This window comes from Urocitellus parryii, chromosome 7 (genome assembly GCF_045843805.1).
Source record: "Urocitellus parryii isolate mUroPar1 chromosome 7, mUroPar1.hap1, whole genome shotgun sequence".
NCBI classification, from domain to species: domain Eukaryota; kingdom Metazoa; phylum Chordata; class Mammalia; order Rodentia; family Sciuridae; genus Urocitellus; species Urocitellus parryii.
This window is the reverse complement of record NC_135537.1, coordinates 16,081,385-16,105,264: the sequence shown is the minus strand read 5'-3', so window position 1 is coordinate 16,105,264 and position 23,880 is coordinate 16,081,385. Positions and strand designations below refer to the sequence as shown.

The following is a 23,880-nucleotide window of genomic DNA, read 5'->3' as shown; positions in this document are numbered from 1 at the left end:
AGCAAAGAGATGACACTTTCAGCCAATAGCCATGTAGATTTGCTTCGAAATGGATCCTCCAGCCCTAGTCAAGATTTCATATGATACAGCCCCAGCAGAAAGCTGTATTTCAATTTCATGAGAGATTAGGAGCCAGAAATACCCAACCAAGCTGCTCTAGAATTCCTTAACATCAGAAATTGTGAGATGATACATGCTTGTTTTAAGCTGTTGTGTTTAGGGATAATTTGTTACACAGCAATGGATAACTATTAATACAATGTGCACTACCATTTTTCAGAACCAAAATGTTGTATTTTAATCGTTTTTTTAATTTTTGAACTATTAATTACAAAAATTAGGAAATGTGTTTTAAAAATCTTGGTTAATATTGAAAGGCAGCTCTGAAAATCTTAGTTTGCCAGTCCTACTTGTAGTAACAATGAACCAAGGACGTTCAGCAGAATATGGCCTGTTTCTGGAAGGAAAGAAATTAAGTTGAGCAGGAAAAGTAAGAGGGCAACATACACTTTTTGTTTTAATTGGGAAGAGAATCAGTCTGTAATTTGAAAATCACAATATCCTATTTAACTATAAGACATCCCACAGAGTCTGCCTAATATACTACAAATTGATTCTAAAGCTTTATTTTGTCACCAACTATACCAAATGCTTACTGATAAACATGTAAAAAGATAAGAGTAAATGTACCAAATTGCAGCAGATTTTATTGACCATGTCACAGCATAGATGATTTTTTCTTTTTCCATACCTAAGTCAAAACACTTCATTAGATCACACAAGCACCTTTTCCAAGGACATAAAATTTCCTATGATAAAAAACAGTCCTTTTAACAAATAGTGTACTTCATTAGAAAATGTACTTAGTACACATACATTTAGTATATTAGTTGGGTATTTAAAAACATTATTCAAAAAGCAAAAACAAAAGAAATATGGGAATTTTTGTCTGCTGGAGAAAAAAAAAATGTTGATTTCAGCAATAAAATGAATGATATGCATTCCCAACACAGTAAAATCCTTTTAACCTTACATAATTAATGAATAAGGTAATTTACTAAATGATGATTCTACTTATCTCCATAATTACTACATGTCTTGATACTGAAAATAATAAGTGAACACCAAGACTGCACTAAAAACTAAAGCAGCCACATCTCTAAGTGTCACTTAATTCAAAAGGTAATAATTTAGTCAGTAACATAAGGAAAATAGCCGATTTAACTTTTGAAGTTCTTCAGCTTCTAAACAGAAGAAGAGCATTAGGCCACTACATTGTTTCCTATGAAGTTGCTTGTTTCTCCTGAACAAAAACAATTTGAATTACCAATTTTTTCCCATATAACTACACACAGTCTAATTTATGCTAATGGTCTCCACTGACTGAAGTTTGGGGATTCTTTCTAGAATATTTTATACTATGTTAAATCTTAAAATATTATCTTCACTGGAAAATGTAGAATGCCTATGAGAATGTAGAATGCAAGCATGTGCAAAAACAATAATGAGATAAAAATGTAACCAGTCATATTGTGGGATATGCTTTTTAATAACTGTCAAAAGATTATATTCATAGGGCATTTCAATTCAGCAACATATTGACAATACAGAATTTCCAAGAAATTTCTTAGAAAAGGCAAAATGATGAATGTTTTCTCTGATATATGGATGCTGATTCATAATGGGGCTGGTTGGGGTTGGGGGCATGGGAGGATTAGACAAACTCTAGATAGAGCAAAGGTGAGGGAGGGGAAGGGAGGGGGAATGAGGGTAGGAAGGTCAGTGTAATGAGATGGACATAAATACCCTAAGTACATGTATGAAGACACAAATGGTGTGACTCTGCTTTGTGTGCAACCATAGATATGAAAAGTTGTGTTCTATGTGTGTACTATGAATTGTAATGCATTCTGCTGTCATAATAACAAATTAGAATTTTAAAAATTTTAAAAATAAAATACTTGACCTTTCAAAAAAAAAAGAAAAGGCAAAATGTGTGTTCAAATAGTCTTGCCTATCGGATACTTTACATGGGTCCACAATACCACAAACTAAGCCCCTCCCCCTGCAAAAAAAAAGTGGTTAAAAGGTACAATAAAAAGTTTCTGTAGTAGTAAAGATAAGTCATGCACATCAGCCGAGGATACACTTGGAAGTACCTCTAGCAAATCAAATGCCATGTTCCAATTCAATGTGCTCTAAACTTAAGAATCTATGGAATGTTTATATGCCTATCATATAAAAAAGTTTTTTAAAGAACTTCTAAAAGCTTTCAAACACATCAGAATGTAACAGAAAATAACAGCAAGCTGCTGTGTACATAAGAGTATTCAAGTGGCCAAAGTATTTTAAGTCTGAATCCATTTTGACCCTTTGGTACTTTCTCAGCTTTTAGCTTTTCTGAACTTTTAGCCTTTTCACCTAGACTCAAATTCTGACCTACCACTGCTGCACTTGTTTTAAAAATATCCTATTTTAACATGTCTGCTTAAAAATAGCTTTGCTTTCACCCTTCCAAAATATTTTAAAGCAGAAATCTGCTTTTTATTGTAGAACTTCAGATTTTCTCCCCCTCCTAAATACCTTATTTATGTCATTTGAACTCTGGCGAAACAAAACCCAGAGTTAAACTTGAACCTCCCAGGGATTCTAATTCAACTGCAGTTGCTGATTTGATCCATTCTTTCCATTTCCCAGAAACATGTTTCCTTCGTCTGCTGACATTGATTAATACAACCAGATGCATGTGGAAACAAGCAGCTGAGAGCATCACTGCCTTGGGAAGCTACACCTCTTTGGGGGGTAGGGGGAGAGCCCATACATCTTCTTTGCTAACCGTTTAGCAAAGTTTCTTCCTGCCTGTCTTTTGCAGCACTTTCTCGGGCAGGCAGGGCATGCCACCTGCATAGGTGCACGTTCGCCAAGAAGGCAGCAAGGGCCTTAGGCAGGAGGGCTGGGGAGGGGTGGCACAGGACAAATCAAAACAAAATGGTGTGGGGCTGGCATTCTAGGCTGAAGCTCTAGATTCTGAGGCTTGGGAGAAACCAGTCAGACTTGGCCCCAGCTGCCTGGCACCATCCGCGCGCGTCCTACCTGCCTTGGGGACACTCGGGAGGTGGAAAGTGCCCCCCCACTCGACCGTCCCAGGCGCGAGGCCAGGCGGGCCAGGGTGGCAGGCAGGGATGGGCTCCCGGGGGGGGGGGGCCGAGGAGGGAGGGTGCCCGGCCCAGGCCCGTCCCCCAAGCGCCCCCTTACCTTGGGCGATGGCAATGGACTCAAAGCGGTGCAGCTCCTTGAGCAGGCAGCTCCTCTCGGTGGAGTGCAGGCTATAGATGAAGTCGCGCGCGCCCTGCGCCGTGTTCAGCGCCTCCATGGGCTCCTTCTTGGGGTGGGTGCCCAGCCTCCGGGGGCCTCCGGGGGCCGCGAGCGCCAGCAGCCCCCGCCCGCAGCAGCACCAGGACGGCGGGCGGGGCGCGGTGGCGGCTGCCGGGCCCGGCCTCAAGCTGCGCGCGGTCCGGCTCCTCAGCAGCGGCAGCAACCGGGACATGGCGGGCTGAGGAGCGGGGACCCCCGCGGCAGTCCCGGAGGGCGACTTCTGACCAGGCTGGGTCGAGAGCAGGGAGCTGGCTCAGCCCGACCCCGCCCCGAGGTCCTCCTGACAGGCAGCCGAGGCGCCGGGCACCATGCACTCCGCGGGCCGGCGCGGCGGTCGCCTCCCTTTCCGTCCCCCCGTTCCTTCCAAAAGGCACGCGACGGTTCCGGCCTCTCCGAAGAGAAAAACTTTCTCCGAGGCGGCCGGGCCCGGAGAGCTCCCGGAGAGGGCGGGCGGGTGGTGCGGGCGGGCGCCTCCCGGCTGAGGAGGAGCGGCGCGGGCGGGCTCGGCTAGTGTGTCTGTCAGTCTGCTCTTCCAGAGGGATGAGTCAGCCACGCGCCGCCCTCCTCGGGCACCGCCCTCCTCTCCCGGCGGCTTTCCCACCCTCTTGCCTTCCCTTGTCCCGACTCTGTGCGGCTCCGGCGCCCTCAAAGCAGCCGCGCTCTCAGGCCGCAGCCGCCGCCGCTACCCCTAGTGGTGGTACAGGGGGTAACAGGGCGGGACGAAGCGAAAGGGGCAGGACGTGGGCGGGGCCGCGCAGGCGCAGCGCAGGCTCGAAAGCCTTGGCGGGGGAGGGGGGGCCGGGGAATGCGCACTCGCGTCCCTACCTTCTCGGTGCGTGGAGGTGGAAGAAGGCGGGCTTGCACTGTGTGCTGGCAGCCGCCACGTTTAAACCCACCCGCAAGGAAAAAGAGTTGGGGCCCCTTGCCAGCCGGTTGTGCAACTGCCGCCTGGACCACCCCACCACCATCCTAAATGTGGAAGCCTTTTGAGCGGTGCCCCAGCGTGCGGCCTGACTCTCCTGGCACTGGCCACTCGGAGCCTGGTGAGGTCACAGCGCCCGGCTTAGGCCTTTGGGAAATGAAGCGCCCGAGCCGCGCCCTTCTTCGGGTCAGCGCCCATCGCGGCCAGACAGCAGGGCGCTGAGGCAACTGCCGAGTGCTCCCTAGAGAAGGCAAGGCCGGTTCTACCCGTTCCCTGGGAGGGCTTGAGCCCAGAGACCTTGAGGCGAAGAACGCTCTTCGCTGGTCTGACGACAGCGGGCCGCTTGAGGATTGCCGATGCTGGAGCCTGGGGCAAGAATGTCACAGACCTTTTTTGGGTGGTTGATTGTGATTTTTCCTTCTCTCCATGCCGGGACAGAAAGAATTCTGTGATTCTCTGTGATTTCCACGACTCCTAGGCAACTTCAAGGCCTGTTTCAAAGGGTCTCCTGCTCCATGGAGCTTTGCCTTATCTCTTACAGGGAAAGAAGATCGCTTCTAATGATACTTAGGCACCCTGTCTTAAAGAATAAATCCACTTAGACAATAAATCTGCTCAAGTGTAATGTAGATCTAAATCCCATCCTTATCCACTAAGCTCCCAGCCCATATGTGTAGTAGATGTGCTATAAATATGTAGGTGCAATACAGCCAGCCTCTATCTGGGGTTCTGAATCTGTAGATTCAACCAACCTCAGAAAAAAAAAATGGGAAAGAGATGCATCTGCACTGAGCATGTATATAGACTTTTATTCTTGTCATTTCCTTAACAATACAGCATAACAACTATTTACACATATTTGGTATTATGTATAATCTAGAGATGATCTGAAGTATGTAGGCTAGTTCAGTCACTGTATTTTAACAAATGCTTGAGGTAAAACTGATGCACACTAGTTTGAGAACTGCTCTAAACCATGCAAAGCAAATTTTAAAAATTTCACTTCCATTATGTAATAATGATAATTATGAATGCACTTTATAGAAAAGGATGGATTTTTGAGTACAAGAACTCTTTGTCTTTGAAATCCCCCTCCATGTTTACTGGATCTTCTGCTGTTATTTTTGTCTCAGGTACCTGAGATTATCACCTCATCCAACCTAAAAATACCCCGTATGCCTAAGAGATTCTGATTCATTGGACTTGGGTTGGGGCCTGGAGAGTAAGGCTTGAAAAAGCTTCTCTGTGAGAACTCATTCCCAGCAGCCTGTAGGACTTCGGGTTAGGGTGTGGAGTCCAGAGACAGATTGCTGAAAATTTGATCCTTGGAACAACCATTGCCTAGCCATGTGTTAATAGAAGATTGTTAACAATAGTAATTCCTGATGAATTAATGAATTCCACCTGCTGTTATCAACTCCCTTGTGTAGTCCATTTCCACATTAACTGTCAATGTCGTGACTTGCTTTGACCAATAAATGAGACATCATGAACCTTATCTGATAAGCATGTGCTTACTCCAATGCCTTTGTTGCATAATTTAAGAATATTCCATTCTATTGTAAAGCAGTGAGAAAACTAAAATGTAGAAGCAAGTCATTTATGAGATGTTTTACCTAGAATAAATGAATATGTGTTGAGCATAGATAAAAAGAATGGAGCAGATGAGAGTGCTGCTTTACAGAAAGGGGTAGAAAGGTGAGTGGTCTTTAATTATTAAGAAGGCACAAACTGTCAGGCACGGTGACGCACACCTGTAATCCTAGTGGCTTGGGAGGCTGAGACAGGAGGATCCCGAGTTCAAAGCCAGCCTCAGCAAAAGTGAGGCTAAGCTCAAGTCTCACTAAGCAGCTCAGTGAGATCGTGTCTCTAAATAAAATATAAAAAGGGTTGGTGATGTGGCTCTGTAGTTAAGTGCCAGTGAGTACCAAAAAAAAAAAAAAAAAGACAGAGAAACAGTTGAGCTAATGGTCAGCTACGGTTATGGCCAGACACACTTGCTCATCTCTTCCACAGGGCAGATGTATGTTGGGTCCAGGCCCTTCAGTCTGCTGAACCTCCTTGCCCACTCTCCGACTCTCCAGAAAAAAAAAAAACCCAACTTGCTGGAAGACCAGAGAAGGACAAGACATATTATCTCTGCATAAAACATAATTTAGGTATTATAGTCCTTGCAGCCTGTCCTAAATTTGTTAATCTGCACTTCTTCTTACACACTGGTTGGTGAACTGTTCTGATTTCTATTACTGCTCTGAACATATTACAACAACATTTTGCAGATTAAATAACCAGTTTATTTTGCTCATGATTTTGTGGCTCAGAAATATGGGAAGGGCTTGTTTGGGCAGTTCTTTACTGAAGTCTCTCATATAGTGGCAATCAGACATTAACTGAGGTTCAACTGGGCTGGACATATACAAAGGCTCACTCATGTGTCTGACATATGAACTGGCTGGAAATACAAAGTTCTTTCACATAGCCCCTTTAGCATGGCAAATTTCTTACCTGACAACTGGCTTCTCCCCAGAGTCTGAAAAGAACCAGGCTCATGGACTTTTCTGACCTATCCTTGGAAATTCAGCATTACTTTTCATTGTATTCTGTTGGCTACAAAGCAAGCCACTAAGGCCAGCCCAGACTCAAGGAAAGGGAATATAGTCCTACTTCTCAATGGGAACAATGTCAAATAATGTGAAGGCATGTTTTAAAATTGCTGTATAGATAATATGATTCAAGCATCTTAATTAGGTCTATGTACCTATCTGTTCTGTGGCCTTTGTGACAGCCAGACTGGTGGTACAGTTAGAGGCTGCCATTGCATCAAGATACTTTTCCACATAACATTTACCCTCTTGGAATCCAGCTGCCATATAAAAATCTGAAATAGCCTGCTGGAAAGACCACTTGGAGGAGGAGGTCCCATATCACATCTTCCAGTAACTGCCAGATATATGCACGAGATCACCTTGAAACCATCTATCTCCAATCAAGCCTCAAATGACAGCATGACAAAGTAATTGAAAGCATTAACTCTAGACACAGCCTGCCTGGATAGGGTTCCTTACACTATCATTTATTAACTGTCCAATATTGGGCCAATAAATCATTATTTCTGTGATTGCTCAGCTGTTTGATAGGGATAGGGACACGTTGCTCAGTTTACTAATCTGTTAAATGGAGATTGGGGCATCTGCTTTATAGGCTTATAGTGAAGGCAATGAGTAAAACTTTCCAAATAGCACCTGACACATAGTAAGTGCTCAATAAATATCAACAATCATTATATAATTCCCATAGACCTCTCAAACCTCTAGGATTATATGTTTCACCCCTAATTTGAGAAATACTTACCTAGCTATTGATATGGACTGAATCCTCTATCCACTTCTTCCGAACACCTAAATATTCTAAGTAAGAATAAAGGAGGGAAATGGGAAGGAGGAGGATTTGAGGTTCTTTTATGGTACTGTGGAGAAGTATAGGATAAGGCAGGTCTAGATGTGGATGGCAAGAGAAGGTTCTGACTAATTGTGAAGGTGCTGAAAAGGCATGCTAGCAGGCTGGAGAAGTTTCCAGAAATAGAAGAGAGAGGAAAAGAGGGAGGGCCTAGAAGGTGAACTTGGCCTGGGTTCAGCTTTTCACATTTAAAGATGACAGCATCATGCTTTAGTAATAGTCACGTGAGGAGGACCTCATGAACAATTGCTGCTGAATAATGGTCACATGGTAGGCTGCAGCACAGCATCACTCTGGAGATCCCTGGCATCCCTGCTGCTGGGCACAAGGCTACTGTCTATCACTTATGATGCTATGCACCAGACTATTGCTGCCCACTGTAAAACTCTTGAAACTGTAACTTTACTTAGTGGAATCCTTCATCACTTCTGATTTCAGCTTCTTCATTCCACCTCGAAGTAAGTTCTTGCCCCACTATGTCTGGCCCAGAAGGCCCCTAACCCATTAGAGTTGTGGTGAATAAACCACTGCTTCACAATGAAAATGATGAAATTTTATTATAGAAATTAAAGAAGATTTTGGTAATTGGAAGGAAATAGTTTGGAAAACTCAATAGTATAAGATGTCAATTCTCCCCAAATATATTAGTCAGTGTTCTCCTGAGAAACAGAACAGGATATATAGAAAGATGTACTGTGAGGGATTGACTGAGGCTGGCTTTAAACTTGCAATCCTCCTGCCTCAGCCTCCAGAGCCACTGGGATTACAGTGATTTATGGAGGCTGAGAAGTCCCACTCTCTGTGGTTTGCAAGCTGGAAGCCCTCAAAAACTAATGACATTGTTCCAAGCCCAAGTCCAAAGTTCCTGAGAATCAGGAATGATGTGCCCAATAAGGCTGACACATTAAAATTAGCTATCATTCCAAAAAATGTATAAAGTCAGGGCAATAACAATCAAAGCAGCTGGGTGTGTGTGTTTCTGTGTGCATGTAAATTGTCAAACTAATACTAAAATTCATATTGAGATGCCAATGGATGAAGCACATCAGAAAGAGCACAGACCCCAGAGTTCAAATCCTAACTCTGACCTCTACTAGCTGTATCAATTTGGTTGCGTTTTTTTCGGGGGGTGGTAATTACCAGGGACTGAACTTGGGGCACTCAACCACTGAGCCACATCCCCAACCCATTTTGTATTTTATTTAGAGACAGTGTCTCACTGAGTTGCTTAGTGCATTTGCTATTGCTGAGGCTGACTTTACACTTGCAATCCTCCTGCCTCAGCCTCCAGAGCCACTGGGATTACAGGCATGTGCCACTGCACCTGGCAGCTGTATCAATTTGGACAAGTTGCTTATTGAGCTAAGCCCTGGTTATTTGGATTGTTTGGTTTTCTTAAAATCTATCCCACATGAGGATAGAATAAGACAATGTATATAAAACACGATGTGCTACCTAACACGTAGTACATGCTAACCAAATGATAGGTAAAATTAAAAGTCATTAAGATTAAGGAATTAGTATTAGCAGTGAACAGTATATCTAGAAGTGTCAGAAATTCTTATAACTTCAAAGCTAAGAGAAACCAACTGAGATCCAACTCCTTGCAATTAAGCTGACCAGTTTATCCAGAAATGAGACCTGCTATGTAGACCTGACTATCATCAGCATCCAGATATCATTTAAATGTATCATTAAAGAGGAGCTGATGGGAGGTTCTGGGTCTGACTCTGGTACTTTTCACCAAGGAGAAGTTTCAAGAGACAGAAGAGGCAGCAAGGTAGGGGGAATCAGAGGAGAGCAGTGCTCACTGTCCTCTTTGTTCATGTGTTGGAGTGATGTGTAACTCACCTTGTGTAACTCAGCTCATTTTATAGTGGGGATATTAAATGATTTTTACAGCTTCCTCCTTTGCACTTATCTCCCTGGCTTGGATTGTTCATAGTGTTTATGATTTGAACAAAACCTTTACTCTAAAGAAAGGCATTATGGAATGCTTTTAGTGTGTGAACCTGAGAATCCTAAATGAATCTTGAACTTGAATTTCCTCTACATCAATCACTCAGTATTGATTCTGTGGTAATACCACTACCTCTGTGGCACTATGTTTCTAAAGATTTAATCTGCATGTTGGAAAGTGCCAATCACAGGGCTAGAAATAGTATCTCATGGAAGTAAGATGAAAAATATAAGAAATGGGCTATCAACTGGAGCTCAGATCTATCATGCCCCATTTCATACTTCACGGGGTCATATTTGTCTGCCTGTAAATAAACAAGACTGTGACTAACCCATGACCAAACATAAAAAGCACTCATTCACCCTGGGTGCTGTGGTGCATGCCTATAATCCCAGTGGCTTGGGAGGCTAAGACGGGAGTATCACAAGTTCAAAGCCAGACTCAGCAAAGATGAGGCACCAACAACTCAATGAGACCTTGAGTTCAATCCCCTGAACAAAAGGAAAAAAAAAAAGCACACATTCACACAAAGACACAGACAGACAAACAAACATACCTACCTTCCTGACTTTTATCTTTTTTGGTTGGGGGCGGGTACCAGGAATTGAACCCAGAAGTGCTGAGACAGGGTCTCACTAAATTGCCAAGGCTGACCTTGAACTTGGAATCCTCCTGCCTCAGCCTCCTGAATTTCATTGGTGGGATTACAGATGAGCACCACTACACCCAGCCCTCCCTGACTTTTTCAGCACAATATTTTGTAACTTTTTCCCCCATCCAGTCTGCCCTTCAAGTTTGAAGCTGGGGAGGGATTTTGATCCAGGTAAATATAAACAAGAAGGCTAAGAAATGCCTTCTCTTCAAACTTTAAGCTCAAAGTCTTGGGCTCCAAATATTTAGATACCATAAGAACATTTTTGAAAAATGATTCTATCTTTTGGCCCAGAAGAAAGGTCATAAGAAGGTTTTTGAATGTTTCTGCTTGTTTGAAAAGGAAAGTAAGATACCAATTCAGACTTCTCTGAACAGCTTTTCAAAGAGACTTGTTAAATCATCTCCTAACATATATCTTAATTCCACATATTGATGCCCACTCTGAAACAGTCATCAAGCAAGTACTGGGAGTACAAAAATTAAAAGATACTGTGTTCAGGGTCAAATTTTCTATTTAAGGGCAAATATTGTTGATGCTATAAATTACTGCTATCCAATGGTATTCAATTCTCAGGGCCCAAAATGTGGATAATGAACAGAGACCTGAATTTTGTCCCTCTGGGTGCTTATGCTCAATTTTGTGGCTCTCTCCTCTTCAACCATGGTGAGATTCACAACCTGTGTTGAAATTCAAGTTCCATGAAATTGAAGACACCTTGAATGGTGATCCAATACAGAAAAACAACTACCTGGCAAGTTGGCTCATCAACAGCAGATTCTCTCTGAGAGAAATAAACTCAATGTTGTTGGATTTTTGTTTGGGAATGCTTGTTACTGTAGCTAAACTTCACCTATCATGATTGACACAGGTCCTGCAGGGCTCCCTTTGTTACTTTCAAGTTGAATGCTTTCCTTCTTTCTTGCCATATCCTTAATATAAAAGGCAACCTGTTTTGGTTTCAAAATGTTTTTGCTGCCTGATTGAAGTATAGAAAGGCAGGGTCCTCTTTCCTCTGTCTGCTTTCTCAGCTTTATGTAAGTATGGAGCCACAGACATAGATGGGGAGTTGACATCACTAAGGAAGGGGTCCAATCCATGCAAGTGGGTGACATTGCCTGTGGAAAATATGTAAATAGAAGCAAAAGAGAACTTAAGAGAGAGAACTGGAAAATAACAACATTTAAAAGACACACAGCCACAGAGGAAGAAAGAACCAGGGAAAGAATGTTAAATGATATGGCAAGAGGGGAAAAAAAATACTGTGGCCACAGAAGCCAAGGATGATAAAGTTTCTAGAATGGTCTAATGGTCTAAAGTTTCAAGTGCAGCAACAAAATCAAGTAAGAACAAGAAAATTAGCTAGGGAGTGAGTGCTTATTATTTAAAAAAAAAAAAGGTTATTTGGGTAAAGGTCCATATCTTGACCACAAGCAGACAGCAGTTGTAGAATCCCAAACAGAATGTGGCTAAATGAAGGTAGGCTTGCTTCAGTCTTCGTCACCTTCTCACACCCAATCAGGACCACCATTTCCTGATTCTATCACCATGAGTCTCTGTTCTATCTTTGGAAAGCCCATCAAAGACAAGTATTTACCAGGGGTTCAAGAAAGGGAGAGCTTTGCCTTCTCCCTCCATCACTTCTTAGTTACTAGCAAGAGTTAGATGATTAAGTCTGCTGATCCAGTCACAAGTAATAGCTAACCATTGTTTAGTATTCAAGGCATGACAGATACCACCTCGAGGTACTTTGCATAATTCATCTCATTTAATCCTCTTGAAGCTTGCAAAGTACCTTTTGTTATCTCCAGTTTATAGATAATAACAATGGTGATAATAATAGCTCACCATTATTGTGTGCTTATCATTGCAGCTACTGTACTCTATCCCTAATATAAATTACCTCTCTTTATCTTCATGTATAACCTTATTAGGTTGGAATTTTTTTAACCTCCATTTTTTGATGAGAAACTAGAGGTGCACACAGGTTAACTAACTTGCCCAAGGTCACACAGCTAATAAATGATGGAGAAAATTCAAACCTTTGGTCTCTGTGGCTCCAGAGTTCATGTTTTCCCCCTCAAAAGCCCAGCCAAGTTCAGGCTCAGACACCTTGACCTTAAAGCTGGGAGACATAGTTACCGTGACCTTGTCTTTGGATGAGTTTCAAGGCCTCTCAAATTTAAAAGACTAATTTTCCTTTTGAAAGCACCAGTGGCAACTCAATAACTTTTCTGTTGCCTGACTAGCTTCATATTTAAAACTTGATTAATCTCCAGTTTGGATTTCCCCTAATCATTGCCCTTTTTAACTATTTCAAATGATTTCTTCATGTAATATTGTCCCTGAAGCATTAGACAATAATTTTTAGGAAAAAAAAAATAAGATAAAGATAATACAGCAAATAGAGGTTTCATTAAGATCAACCAAAACACAATAAGTATTAAAAAGGATTAATGGATCTTGATCTTCGTATCTTGTGACTGTCTACTGGGGACCTTCCCTCTGCCTGGTCTGGTTCTGGGTGCACTCATCTTTCTCTCTCGCCTCAGCTACTGAGGTCATACATGGCCAGATCATCACAAATCATTTCAACACCTTCAGTTTTTATCCACTCTGACCATCACTTCCTTCCCCTCTGGATCACTTATCCTAAGCCTTATCACCTATAATTGTTTTCCCTATCATAACCTCTAATCCATTGACCACCACTTTCTCTTTATCCATTAGGCCTTGTTAAACTCAACTCAAATCCCATGATCTCATAATTCCTCCCTTTGAAACATATTAACTTATTTGTCCTCCTCCCTCCCTCCCTCCCCCCCCTCTCTCCATCCTGTTTGGCAAAATATCAACTCTGATTAAATTTGAATATTCATGGACTTGCTTCTGAGCAATGAATTATGGCTGGAGAACATCTCAATCGCTTTAGCTCAACTTTCTGTACCCCTGTGGGTTTTCTCTCCTTTTACAACAGCTTGATACCAAATCCTCCCTCTTTCAATCTTGTCTGCTCAGGAGATCCCTCCTAATAACCCTGTTTCTTGCTTCTTCAAGATCTCTCTATTGAACATCCCCATAAGCATAAAAGTATTTTCCATTGTCTTCCACCTTAAAAAAAAATCTCATACAGCTAACACCTCATTTTTCTATTTGTCTTCAGGGCAAAACCTTCAGGTTTAATATCAGCATTTCTACTTCCTCTTCTCCCAATACTCTATAACCCACTGAGTTGGGCTTCTACTCCAACCTCTCCAGGAATTGTTATTATCAGGCTGTTAGTGAGGGCTATGATGCTGAAATGGTTAATGTTACCTGTCAACTCGACTCAGCTGAATTAAACCAGTGGTTCTCCTGATCCTCCATCTTGCAGCCAGCATACTGTGGGACTTGGTCTCTACATGATCCAGTTCTCATAATAAATTTGGTCCCATTGGCTTTGTTTCTCTAGAGAAGCCTGACTAATACAATTGCCAAACACAGTATTTATTTATCTTTTATGATTTTCCTCCAAGTCTCAAAGGTATAAGATGTAGTTTTCAAATAGTGAATTATTCCTCATTCTGGAAATGCTCTTTTTTGTTTGTTGACATCTAAGAAAACAGTCTTCTAGCTTCCCTACTGTCTCATTGATGGCTCCTTCTCCCAAGTCTTGTTTAAATGTTCTTCTGCATCATCCTGGGGTTCCAGGAGCTGATGCTCAGCCAGCTTCTCTTCCTATTTACACTTTCACGTTAGGTGATTCCGTTCAGCCCCACAGCTATAGATATCATCTCTGTGCCAATGATTCCTGAATTTTCATCTCCAGGCTAATGTGTCCATATTCACATCTCCAGCTATTTACTTGACATCTCCACTTGGATGTCCAATATGCATTTCAAATATGACACTGGCGAAGAACTCCTGATTCTGCACCAGTCACCTTCAGTCCAACCCTAGGTTAGTGGTACTAACATCCACTCAAGTTCGTGGTCAAAATCCCAGAGGTGACCTGTCCTAGAACAGATCAACCAACAGAGATAGAAAATAGATTAGTAACTGCATAGGTGTACAGGGCTAAATCATGCCCCCCTCAAAATATGGCCATATCCTAACCCCGGGAATCCATGACTATGATCTTATTTGGAGAAAGGGAATTTGAAGATGAGATTGGGTTAAGGTTCTGGAGATGAGGTCATCCCATTTACCCAGGTGGGCCCTAGATCCAGTAACAAGTGTCCTCATCAGAGATACTCAGAGGAGACACAGGAGAAGAGAAGGCGTCCATGAAAAGGTGGAAGCAGAGATTAGACCTATTTAGCCACAAGCCCAGGAGTTATGGGAGTCACTAGAAGCTGGAAGAGGAGGAGGAATCTCCCCTGGAGGCTTCTGAAAAAGTGAGGCCCTGCCAACACCTCAATTTCAGGCTCTGGCCTCCAAATCTGAGAGAATATATTTCTGTTGTTTTATGCCACAAAATGTGTGGTAATTTGTTATGGAAGCCCTAGGTTAGGATGGGATGACTGCAATAGGTAGGAGGTTTCTTTGAGGTGGTAAAATGTTCTAAGACTTAGATCACATTGATAGGGACACAAATCTTTAAATATACTAGAAGTCAATGAATACTGCATGAATGAATTTTAAGGTATATAAAGTATGTCAACAAAGCCATTAAAAATAAAACCCAGGAATTACCTTTTAACTGACTCTTTTTTTTTTTAAATTGTTATATATAAATCCCCCCCAAAGTCTTTGAGCTGTCCTCCAGAACATGTCTCAATTCTGACTGCTGCTCTGCCACTCTGGTGACCTCAGCTGCCTCCCCCCCCACTACCAACCTGCTTCCTGGTTCTGTTGGATTCCCTATTCCAGACATTTTATATTAATGGGGTTACAGAATACATGGTCTTTTGTGTTGTGGTTTTTTGTTGTTGTTGTTTGTTTGTTTGTTTGTTTTTGTCATTGTGCTGGGCATTGAAACATCTTGGTGCACAAATGTCTGTCTTGTCCACACAGTCACGACAGCCTAGCTGTTCTCTTTACTTCCACTAGAGCCTCATTCAGACTTATATTCCTCCACACTTTCAATAAAATCCAAACTCCTCATAAAGTCCTACTGGCTTCATATGACTACCTGGCCCTGTCCACAGCTGAGGCCCCATCTCCTTAGGACCTCCCCGTGACTCTGCTCCTCAGTCACACACACCCACGGCCACTCCCCTCAGACATAGTCCTGTCCCAGGCCTTGCCCACTGCTTCTGCCGCCTCCCCACAGCTGTTTTGTTCTTCACACCTTTTCAAACCACCTTCATTGCCCCTTCCACTTTATTCTCAATCATGTCATTTCATTCTTAATAGCAATTTTCATCATCAGAATTATCTTGTTTACTTATTGGTACATTCTTGTGGACTCCTTCCTCTTCCTGAGATGTGTTGTGAGAGCAGAAATCCTCTCTGTCTTGCTCACAGCTAAATCCCCACTCCTACAACAATGAATTGAATACTGCATGAGTGGATTTTAAGGTATATGAAGTATACATCAACAAAGCTATTAAAAATAAAACCTACGGGGCTAGGGATATAGCTCAGTTGATAAAAATGCACAAAGCCCTGGGTTCAATCTCCAGCACTGGGGGGAAAAAAAGCCAAGGAGTTACCTTTTAACCCACTCCTTTTTTTATTCTTATATATAAATGCCCCCCAAAGTCTTTGAGCTATGCCCCCAGAACATGTCTCAATTCTGACCTCGATAAATATAACACACATGAATAAATGAAGAATATCAATAAAATATACAGCATTCTTTCCTTAAAGAAGTTTGTAGTCCATTGAAAGTATGTATTTCCACGATGGTAAAAGACAGGACTGGGATGGGAGACAGGATAAAAAACGCCAGTGTGCAAATGGAAGAGTCAGAACAAACCCAAAGGCCATTCCACAGAGAGAAGCTCCTAGGGAATACATTTGCTCTAGAGACTACACTTGTTTGCCATCTGGAATGACCAAAGGCAGTTGTGAAGCCCCTAATTGTACAGGCACTCATGAACTTTGATGACCTCTGCTGGAACAGAAAAGCAAACTCAGAGAGCCATTGACTTCTCAGGCAGTATCCCCAGACCAAGTTCCATTTATTCACAACACATGTTCCTCAGCCCTGTTGTTTTTGGCTATCAGGTTCCCATCTCTGAACCACAGGTTCAGTGTGTGCCTCTGACCCAGCATTTTGGGCCTTTGCAGCACGTTGAAATGTTTTCTGAATTGGCCCAATTCCCACTACAAGCATGACTGACCTTGCTTCTGAATCCTGGAGCAAGGAATTTCTTTCCAACTCTTATCTCCCACACAACTCCCCTCCGCAACACACACACACAGACACACACACCATTTCCCCTGAATTCACTCTCCACAACAGGGAATTCAGAAAATTGACATCATGATGAACAAAGATGTGGTATAATTTAAAAGGAAAACACGAGCCTTTTCCAACCAGCAGACTACCCCAGGAGGTCAAGCCTGGCAGCCCAGATCCACCCACACCAGCTGTGTGGGACCCAGGCTCACAATAGGCCGGGTCCACCCCTCCACCAGAAGACAACCTCCAGAGCCCAGCCTCTGGCATAGGACCACCTCTTCCCACTAGCAGACTACCCCAGGAGCCCAGGCCCAGCTCAGATCCATCCACACCAACTTGTGCAGGACCCACGTCCACGGTAGGTCCAAGTTCGCACCCCCATCAACACACCTGGGAACTTAAGCCTAACCCACTAACATCTTGGGATTCTGCGGTCATCGCCATAGCCTCCCCACACAGGAGCCCCTAACTTTTTGACAACAGCTCCTAGAAGCAGCTGAATCTCAGAGCAGGCATCCCAAAAGGAGTGTGAGCCCACCCTTTCAACCCAATCTCTATAAGACTTTGCTTCCATCTTGAGGCACCTTAACTATTATCTCGAGTTACCTCACTATTGTCGCCACCACCTTTAGATGCAGTAGCATCCATTTAGGGACACCAGCAGGGTCTGGAAGCCCAACATCAAGGTGAGGTGCAGACAATCTTCATGTGTACTACAAGAATATAGGGAAGAAACTGTAATATCTCAGATCCACTTTGCAAGAAAGGAAGACACATAGACAACATGAAAAAACAAGGGAGGAAAGTGCCTCAAACAAACCACAATACTATAATAACAGAACCCATGAACAACAAAGTTGATGAAATGTCAGAGAAAGAGTTCAGAAGGTCCATAATTAAAATGATCTGTGAATTAAAGAATGACCTAAATGAGCAAATACAGGCAAAAATTGATCACTCCAACAAACAGATAAGAGAGCAAATACAGGTAACAATGTTACTTCAAGAAAGAGATAGAGACTCTGAAAAAAAAAAGTCAGAAATCCTTGAAATGAAGGAAACAATAAAGCAAATGAAAAACTCAATAGAAAGCATCACCAACAGACTAGAACACTTGGAAGAAAGAACATCAGATAATGAAGACCAAGTATACAATCTGGAAAATAAAGTTGATCACATGGTGAAGATAGTAAGAAATCATGAACAGAACATCCAAGAATTATGGGATAGCATCAAAAAAAAAAAAAAAACAAATCTGAGTTATTGGGATAGAGGAAAGCACAGAGTTTCAAACCAAAGGAATGCATAATCCCTTCAATGAGATAATATCAGAAAATTTCCCAAGCATGAAGAACGAATTGGAAAACCAAACACAAGAGGCTTACAGGACACCAAATGTACAAAAGTACAACAGATTTACACCAAGGCACATCATAATGAAAATGTCTAGCATACAGAATAAGGATAGAATCTTAAAAGCTGCAAGAGAGAGGAATCAGATCACATATAGGGGGAGACCAATTCGTATCTCAGCAGATTTTTTGACCTAGAACCTCAAAGCCAGGAGATCACGGAACAACACATACCAAGCTCTGAAAGAAAATGAATGCCAGGCTGGGGTTGTGGCTCAGCGGTAGAGAGCTTGCTTAGCACATGCAAGGCACTGGGTTTGAGCCTCAGCACCACATAAAAATTAATTAGTTAATTAAGATAAAAGTTATTATATAAGTTATTAAGATAAAAAAGAAAATGGATTCCAACCAAGAATCTTATATCCAGCAAAACTAAGCTTTAGATTTAATGATGAAATAAAAACTTCCATGATAAACAAAAGTTAAAAGAATTTACAACTAGAAAGCTTGCACTATAGAACATCTTCAGCAAAATATTCCAAGAAGAGGAAATGAAAAACAATGATGAAAATCAGCAGATGGAGGTATTACACTAAAGGAAAATCTAATCAGAAGAGAAATCAAGTCACATTAAATACCAAAAATAAACAAAAATTGGCTGGGAATACAAATCATGTCTCAAAAATAACCCTAAATGTTAATGGCCTAAACTCATCAATCAAAAAACATAGACTAGCAGATTGGATAAAAAAAATACCCAACAATATGCTGCCTCCAAGAGACTCATTTCATAGGAAAAGACATCCACAGACTGAAGGTGAAAGGTTGGGAAAAATCATACCACTCACATAGACTGTGGAAGCAAGCAAGCTTTTCCATTCTCAAATCAAATAAAGTAGACTTCAAACTAAAGTCAATCAAAAAGGATAAAGAAGGACACTACATACTGCTCAAGGAAACCATATTCCAACAAGACTTAACAATTATAAATATATATGCCCCAAACAATGGAACATCTACATTCATCAAACGAACTCTTCTCAAGTTCAAGTCAAAAGACTACAACACAGTAATTTTGGATGACTTTAACACACCTCTTTTATCACTAGATAGATCTTCCAAACAAAAGCTAAACAAAGAAACCATACAACTCAATAATATAATCAGTAACTTAGACTTAACTGACATATATAGAATATTTAATCCTTCAATGAGAGAATACATTTTCTTCTCAGCAGCACATGGATCCTTCTCTAAAATAGACCATATACTACGCCACAAAGCAACTCTTTGCAAATATAAAAATGTAGAGATACTATCCTGCATTCTATCAGATCATAATGGAATAAATTAGAAGTCAATGATAAAATAAGAAATAAAATCCACTCCAACACCTGGAGACTAAATAATATGCTACTGAATGAATAATGGGTTGCAGAAAACATCAAGGAGGAGATTTAAAAATTTTAGAAGTGAATGAGAACACAGATACAACATATTGAATTCTCTAGGACACTATGAAAGCAGTTCTAAGAGGAAAGTTCATTGCATGGAGTTCATTCATTAAAAGAAGAAAAATTCAACAAATAAATGACTTAACATTACATCTCAAAGCCTTAGAAAAAGAACAAATCAACACGAAAAGCAGTAGAAAACAGGAAAGGATTAAAATCAGACCTGAAATCAGTAAAATTGAAATAAAAAAAAACAATTAAAAAATTTGACAGAACAAAAATTTGGTTCTTTGAAAAAAATAAATAAAATTGACAGACCCTTAGCCATGCTAATGAAGAGGAGAGAGAAACTCAAATTAATAACATACATGATGAAAAAGGAAATATCATGACAGACACTACAGAAATACAGAAGATAATTAGAAATTCTTTTGAAAACTAATACTCCAATAAAATAGAAAATATTGAAGGAATTGACAAATTTCTAGAGTCATATGATTTTCTCAAATTGAATCAGGATGATATACACAATTTAAACAGATCAATTTCAAGTGACAAAATAGAAGACGCCATCAAAAGTCTACCAAGCAAGAAAAGCCCAGGACTGGATGGATACAGAGCCAAGTTCTACAAGACCTTTAAAGAACTAATACCTATACTCTTCAATTTATTTCAGGAAATAGAAAAAGAGGCAGCACTTCCAAACTCATTCTATGAGGCCAATATCACCCTGATTCCAAAAACAAGCAAGACATATCAAAAAAAGAAAACTTCAGACTAATATCTCTAATGAACATAGATGAAAAAATTCTCAATAAAATTCTCAAATCGAATACAAAAACATATCAAAAAGATCGTGCACCATGATCAACTGGGATTCATCCCAGGGATGCAAGCTTGGTTCAACATATGGAAATCAATAAATGTAATTCATCACATCAATAGACTCAAAGATAAAAATCATATGATCATCTCAATAGACACAGAAAAAGCATTTGACAAAATACAGCACCCCTTTATGTTCAAAACACTAGAAAAATTAGGGATAATAGGAACAAATCTCAACATCATAAAGGCTATCTATGCTAAGCCCCAGGCCAACATCATTCTAAATAAAGAAAAATTGAAGGCATTCCCTCTAAAAACTGGAACAAAACAGAGATGCCCTCTTTTACCACTTCTATTTAACATAGTTCTTGAAACACTGGCCAGAGCAATTAGATAGATGAAAGAAATTAAAGGGGTACACATAGGAAAAGAAGAACTCAAATTGGCACTATTAGCTGATAATATGATTTTATACCTACAAAACCCTAAAAGTTCCACCAGAAAACTTCTAGAACTAGTAAATGAATTCAGCAAAATAGCAGGATATGAAATCAACACCCATAAATCAAAGGCATTTCTGTATACCAGTGACAAATCCTCAGAAAGGGAAACGAGGAAAACTGTCCCATTTACAATAGCCTCAAAAAAAATAAATAAAATACTTGGGAATCAACTTCATGAAAGAGGTGAAAGATCTATATGATGAAAATTACAAAACCCTAAAGAAAAAAGACAAAGAAGACCTTAGAAAATGGAAAGACCTACCTTGCTCTTGGATAGGCAGAATTAATATTATCAAAATGACCATACTTCCAAAAGCACTATACCGATTTAATGCAATTCTGATCAAAATACCAATGGCATTCCTCATAGAAATAGAAAAGGCAATCATGAAATTCATCTGGAAAAATAAGAGACCCAGAATAGCTAAAGCAATCCTTAGCAGGAAGAACGAAGCAGGAGGCATCACTATTCCAGACCTTAAACTATGCTACAGAGCAATAGAAACAAAAACAGCATGGTATTGGCACCAAAACAGACTGGTAGACCAATGGTACAGAATAGAGGACACAGAAACTAACCCACAAAATTATAATTATCTTATATTAGACAAAGGTACAAAAAACATTCACTGGAGAAAAAGAGAGCCTTTTCAACAAATGGTGCTGGGAAAACTGGAAATCCATATGCAACAAAATGAAATTAAACTCCTATCTCTCACCATGAACAAAACTCAACTCAAAATGGATCAAGGACTTAGGAATAATACCAGAGACCCTGCTTCTAATAGAAGAAAAAGTAGGCCCTAATCTCCATCATGTCGGATTAGGCCCCAACTTCCTTAATAAGACTCCTTTGGCACAAGAATTAAAATCAAGAATCAATAAATGGGATAGAATCAAACTAAAAAGTTTCTTCTCAGCAAAAGAAACAATCAGTGAGGTAAATAGAGAGCCTACATCTTGGGAACAAATCTTTACTCTTGACACATCAGATAGAGCACTAATCTCTAGGGTATATAAGGAACTCAAAAATCTTAACACACACCCAGAAAATAACCCAATCAATAATCGGTCCAAGGAATTGAACAGACACTTATCAGAAGGTAAATACAATCAATCAACAAATATATGAAAAAAATGTTCATCATCGCTAGCAATTAGAGAAATGCAAATCAAAACCACTCTAAGATTTCATCTCACACCAGACAGAATGACAGTTATTATAAATTCAAACAACAATAAGTGTTGGTGAGGATGTGGGGGAAGAGGTACACTCATACACTGCTGGTGGGACTGCACATTGGTGCAGCCAATATGGAAAGCAGTATGGAGATTACTTGGAAAACTGGGAATGGAACCACCATTTAATCCAGCTATCCCTCTCTTCGGTCTCTACCCAAAGGACTTAAAAACAGCATACTACAGGGTGTCACACAGCCACAGCAATGTTTATAGCAGCACAATTCACAATAGCTAAACTGTAGAACCAACCTAGATGCCCTTCAATAGATGAATGGATTTTAAAAATGGGGCATATATATATACAAGGAAATATTTCTCAGCAATACAAGATAATAAAATCATGGCATTTGCAGGTAAATGGATGGAGTTAGAGAAGATAATGCTAAGTGAAGCTAGCCAATCCCAAAAAACCAAATGCTGAATGTTTTCTCTGATATAAGGAGGCTGATTCATAATGGAATAGGGAGAGGGACTATGAGAGGAATAGATGAACTCTAAATAGTACAGAGAGGTTGGAGGGGAAGGGAGGGGGCATGGGGTTAGAAATGATGGTGAAATGTGAGGATCATTATTATTCAAAATACATGTATGGGGACATGAATTGGTGTGAATGTACATTGTATACAACCAGAGATATGAAAAATTGTGCTCCATATATGTAATAAGAATTGTAATACATTCCGCTGTCATATATATTTTTAAAAAATGAGACTTGGTAGCAAAACAAAATTTCAAATCCTAACTCTACCACTTACTCTTGGTGTGACCTTAAGTGAGTTACTAAATCCTTCTGGGCCCTTCTTTCTAAGCCTCCCCTTTAAAATCTTCAAAGTCATATCTGTTCATTCAGGTTAGTTGTGTTAGGAAGGAAAACCTTTCTCTCTACCCTTGTAGGTGCGGCATTTGGGGACTGCAGAGGGAAATTAAAAGGAGAAAAACAAATTTTATTGATGTGCAGATGGAGAGAAAACAGAAGTGGCTCTCTAAACAGCTGAAGGTGGATGTTGAGGGCAGAAAGGGCTTATCTAAGTGAGTTTCTAGGAGAACAAATGGATGATAAGAATGTCTGTAATAATGTGGGTTATGCCGGTGTGAGTAGTCTTCTCTTGTGTTGTTTTTTTTATTTTTATTTTTCATACATGATCATAAAACTCTCCTGGAGAAGGGATTCATGGCGGCCTCATACCAAGAATTCCTGCTTTTGATGAGGTAAGGAAAGCTCAGAGAAGTCTTCTTCTTGCATCTGGTTGACTCTCAAATGTCTTTAATTAAAATAATCTTCAAATCAACTTTAGGCTTCAAGAAGATGCCCACATTGCAATGATAAATAAAGGAAGGGCACCTTGCTAGGCACTCTTTCTCTCACACTTCCTCTTTTCCTGTTTTCTGGCTTGTTGAGCTGCATTATTGCCATTCCCTGCTCAAGCCAGTTTGTCTGTAAAATTTCCCTGAAATTTGGGGAGCTCTTGCTTCCCAAAGCCAAAGCAATTCTTGTTCAGGTCCCTTTCTCTTCACCATACTGCCACACCTCCAGTCCAGACAATCATCTCCTACCTGCCACACAACCGTTTCCTAACCCTCTCCCAGCGTTTGGACCTGTTCTTCACAGCTGCCACGATCACTCTTAAAAGGCACATGGAAGGATGTCATTCAGTTCCCTAAAACTCATCGATGGCTTCCATTGCTCTCCAGACAGGACACTCCACATTTTCCCTAACACACACGAATATGCCTTCCTAGCCCGCTGCCTCTCCAGCCTCGCCTTCCTCCTGTGCTAAGCTCCACACACTCTGTTCTCCAGCCCC

General features: G+C 40.9%; 1 protein-coding gene across 2 annotated transcripts in view; it reads right to left on the bottom strand.

Moving 5' to 3' along the window:
* Tmem65 (transmembrane protein 65) overlaps nucleotides 1–4,041 on the bottom strand; it is a 50,259-nt gene extending 46,218 nt beyond the window's left edge. Inside the window, exon 1 of one of the 2 annotated variants that reach the window (XM_026407444.2) lies at nucleotides 3,256–4,041. In XM_026407444.2, coding sequence (XP_026263229.2) covers nucleotides 3,256–3,547 — 292 coding nt within the window. In that variant the 5' untranslated portion in view covers nucleotides 3,548–4,041. The remainder of the gene's footprint in view (nucleotides 1–3,255) is intronic. The other variant, XM_077800950.1, reaches the window with a different exon arrangement.
* Nucleotides 4,042–23,880: the final 19,839 nt, after the last annotated feature.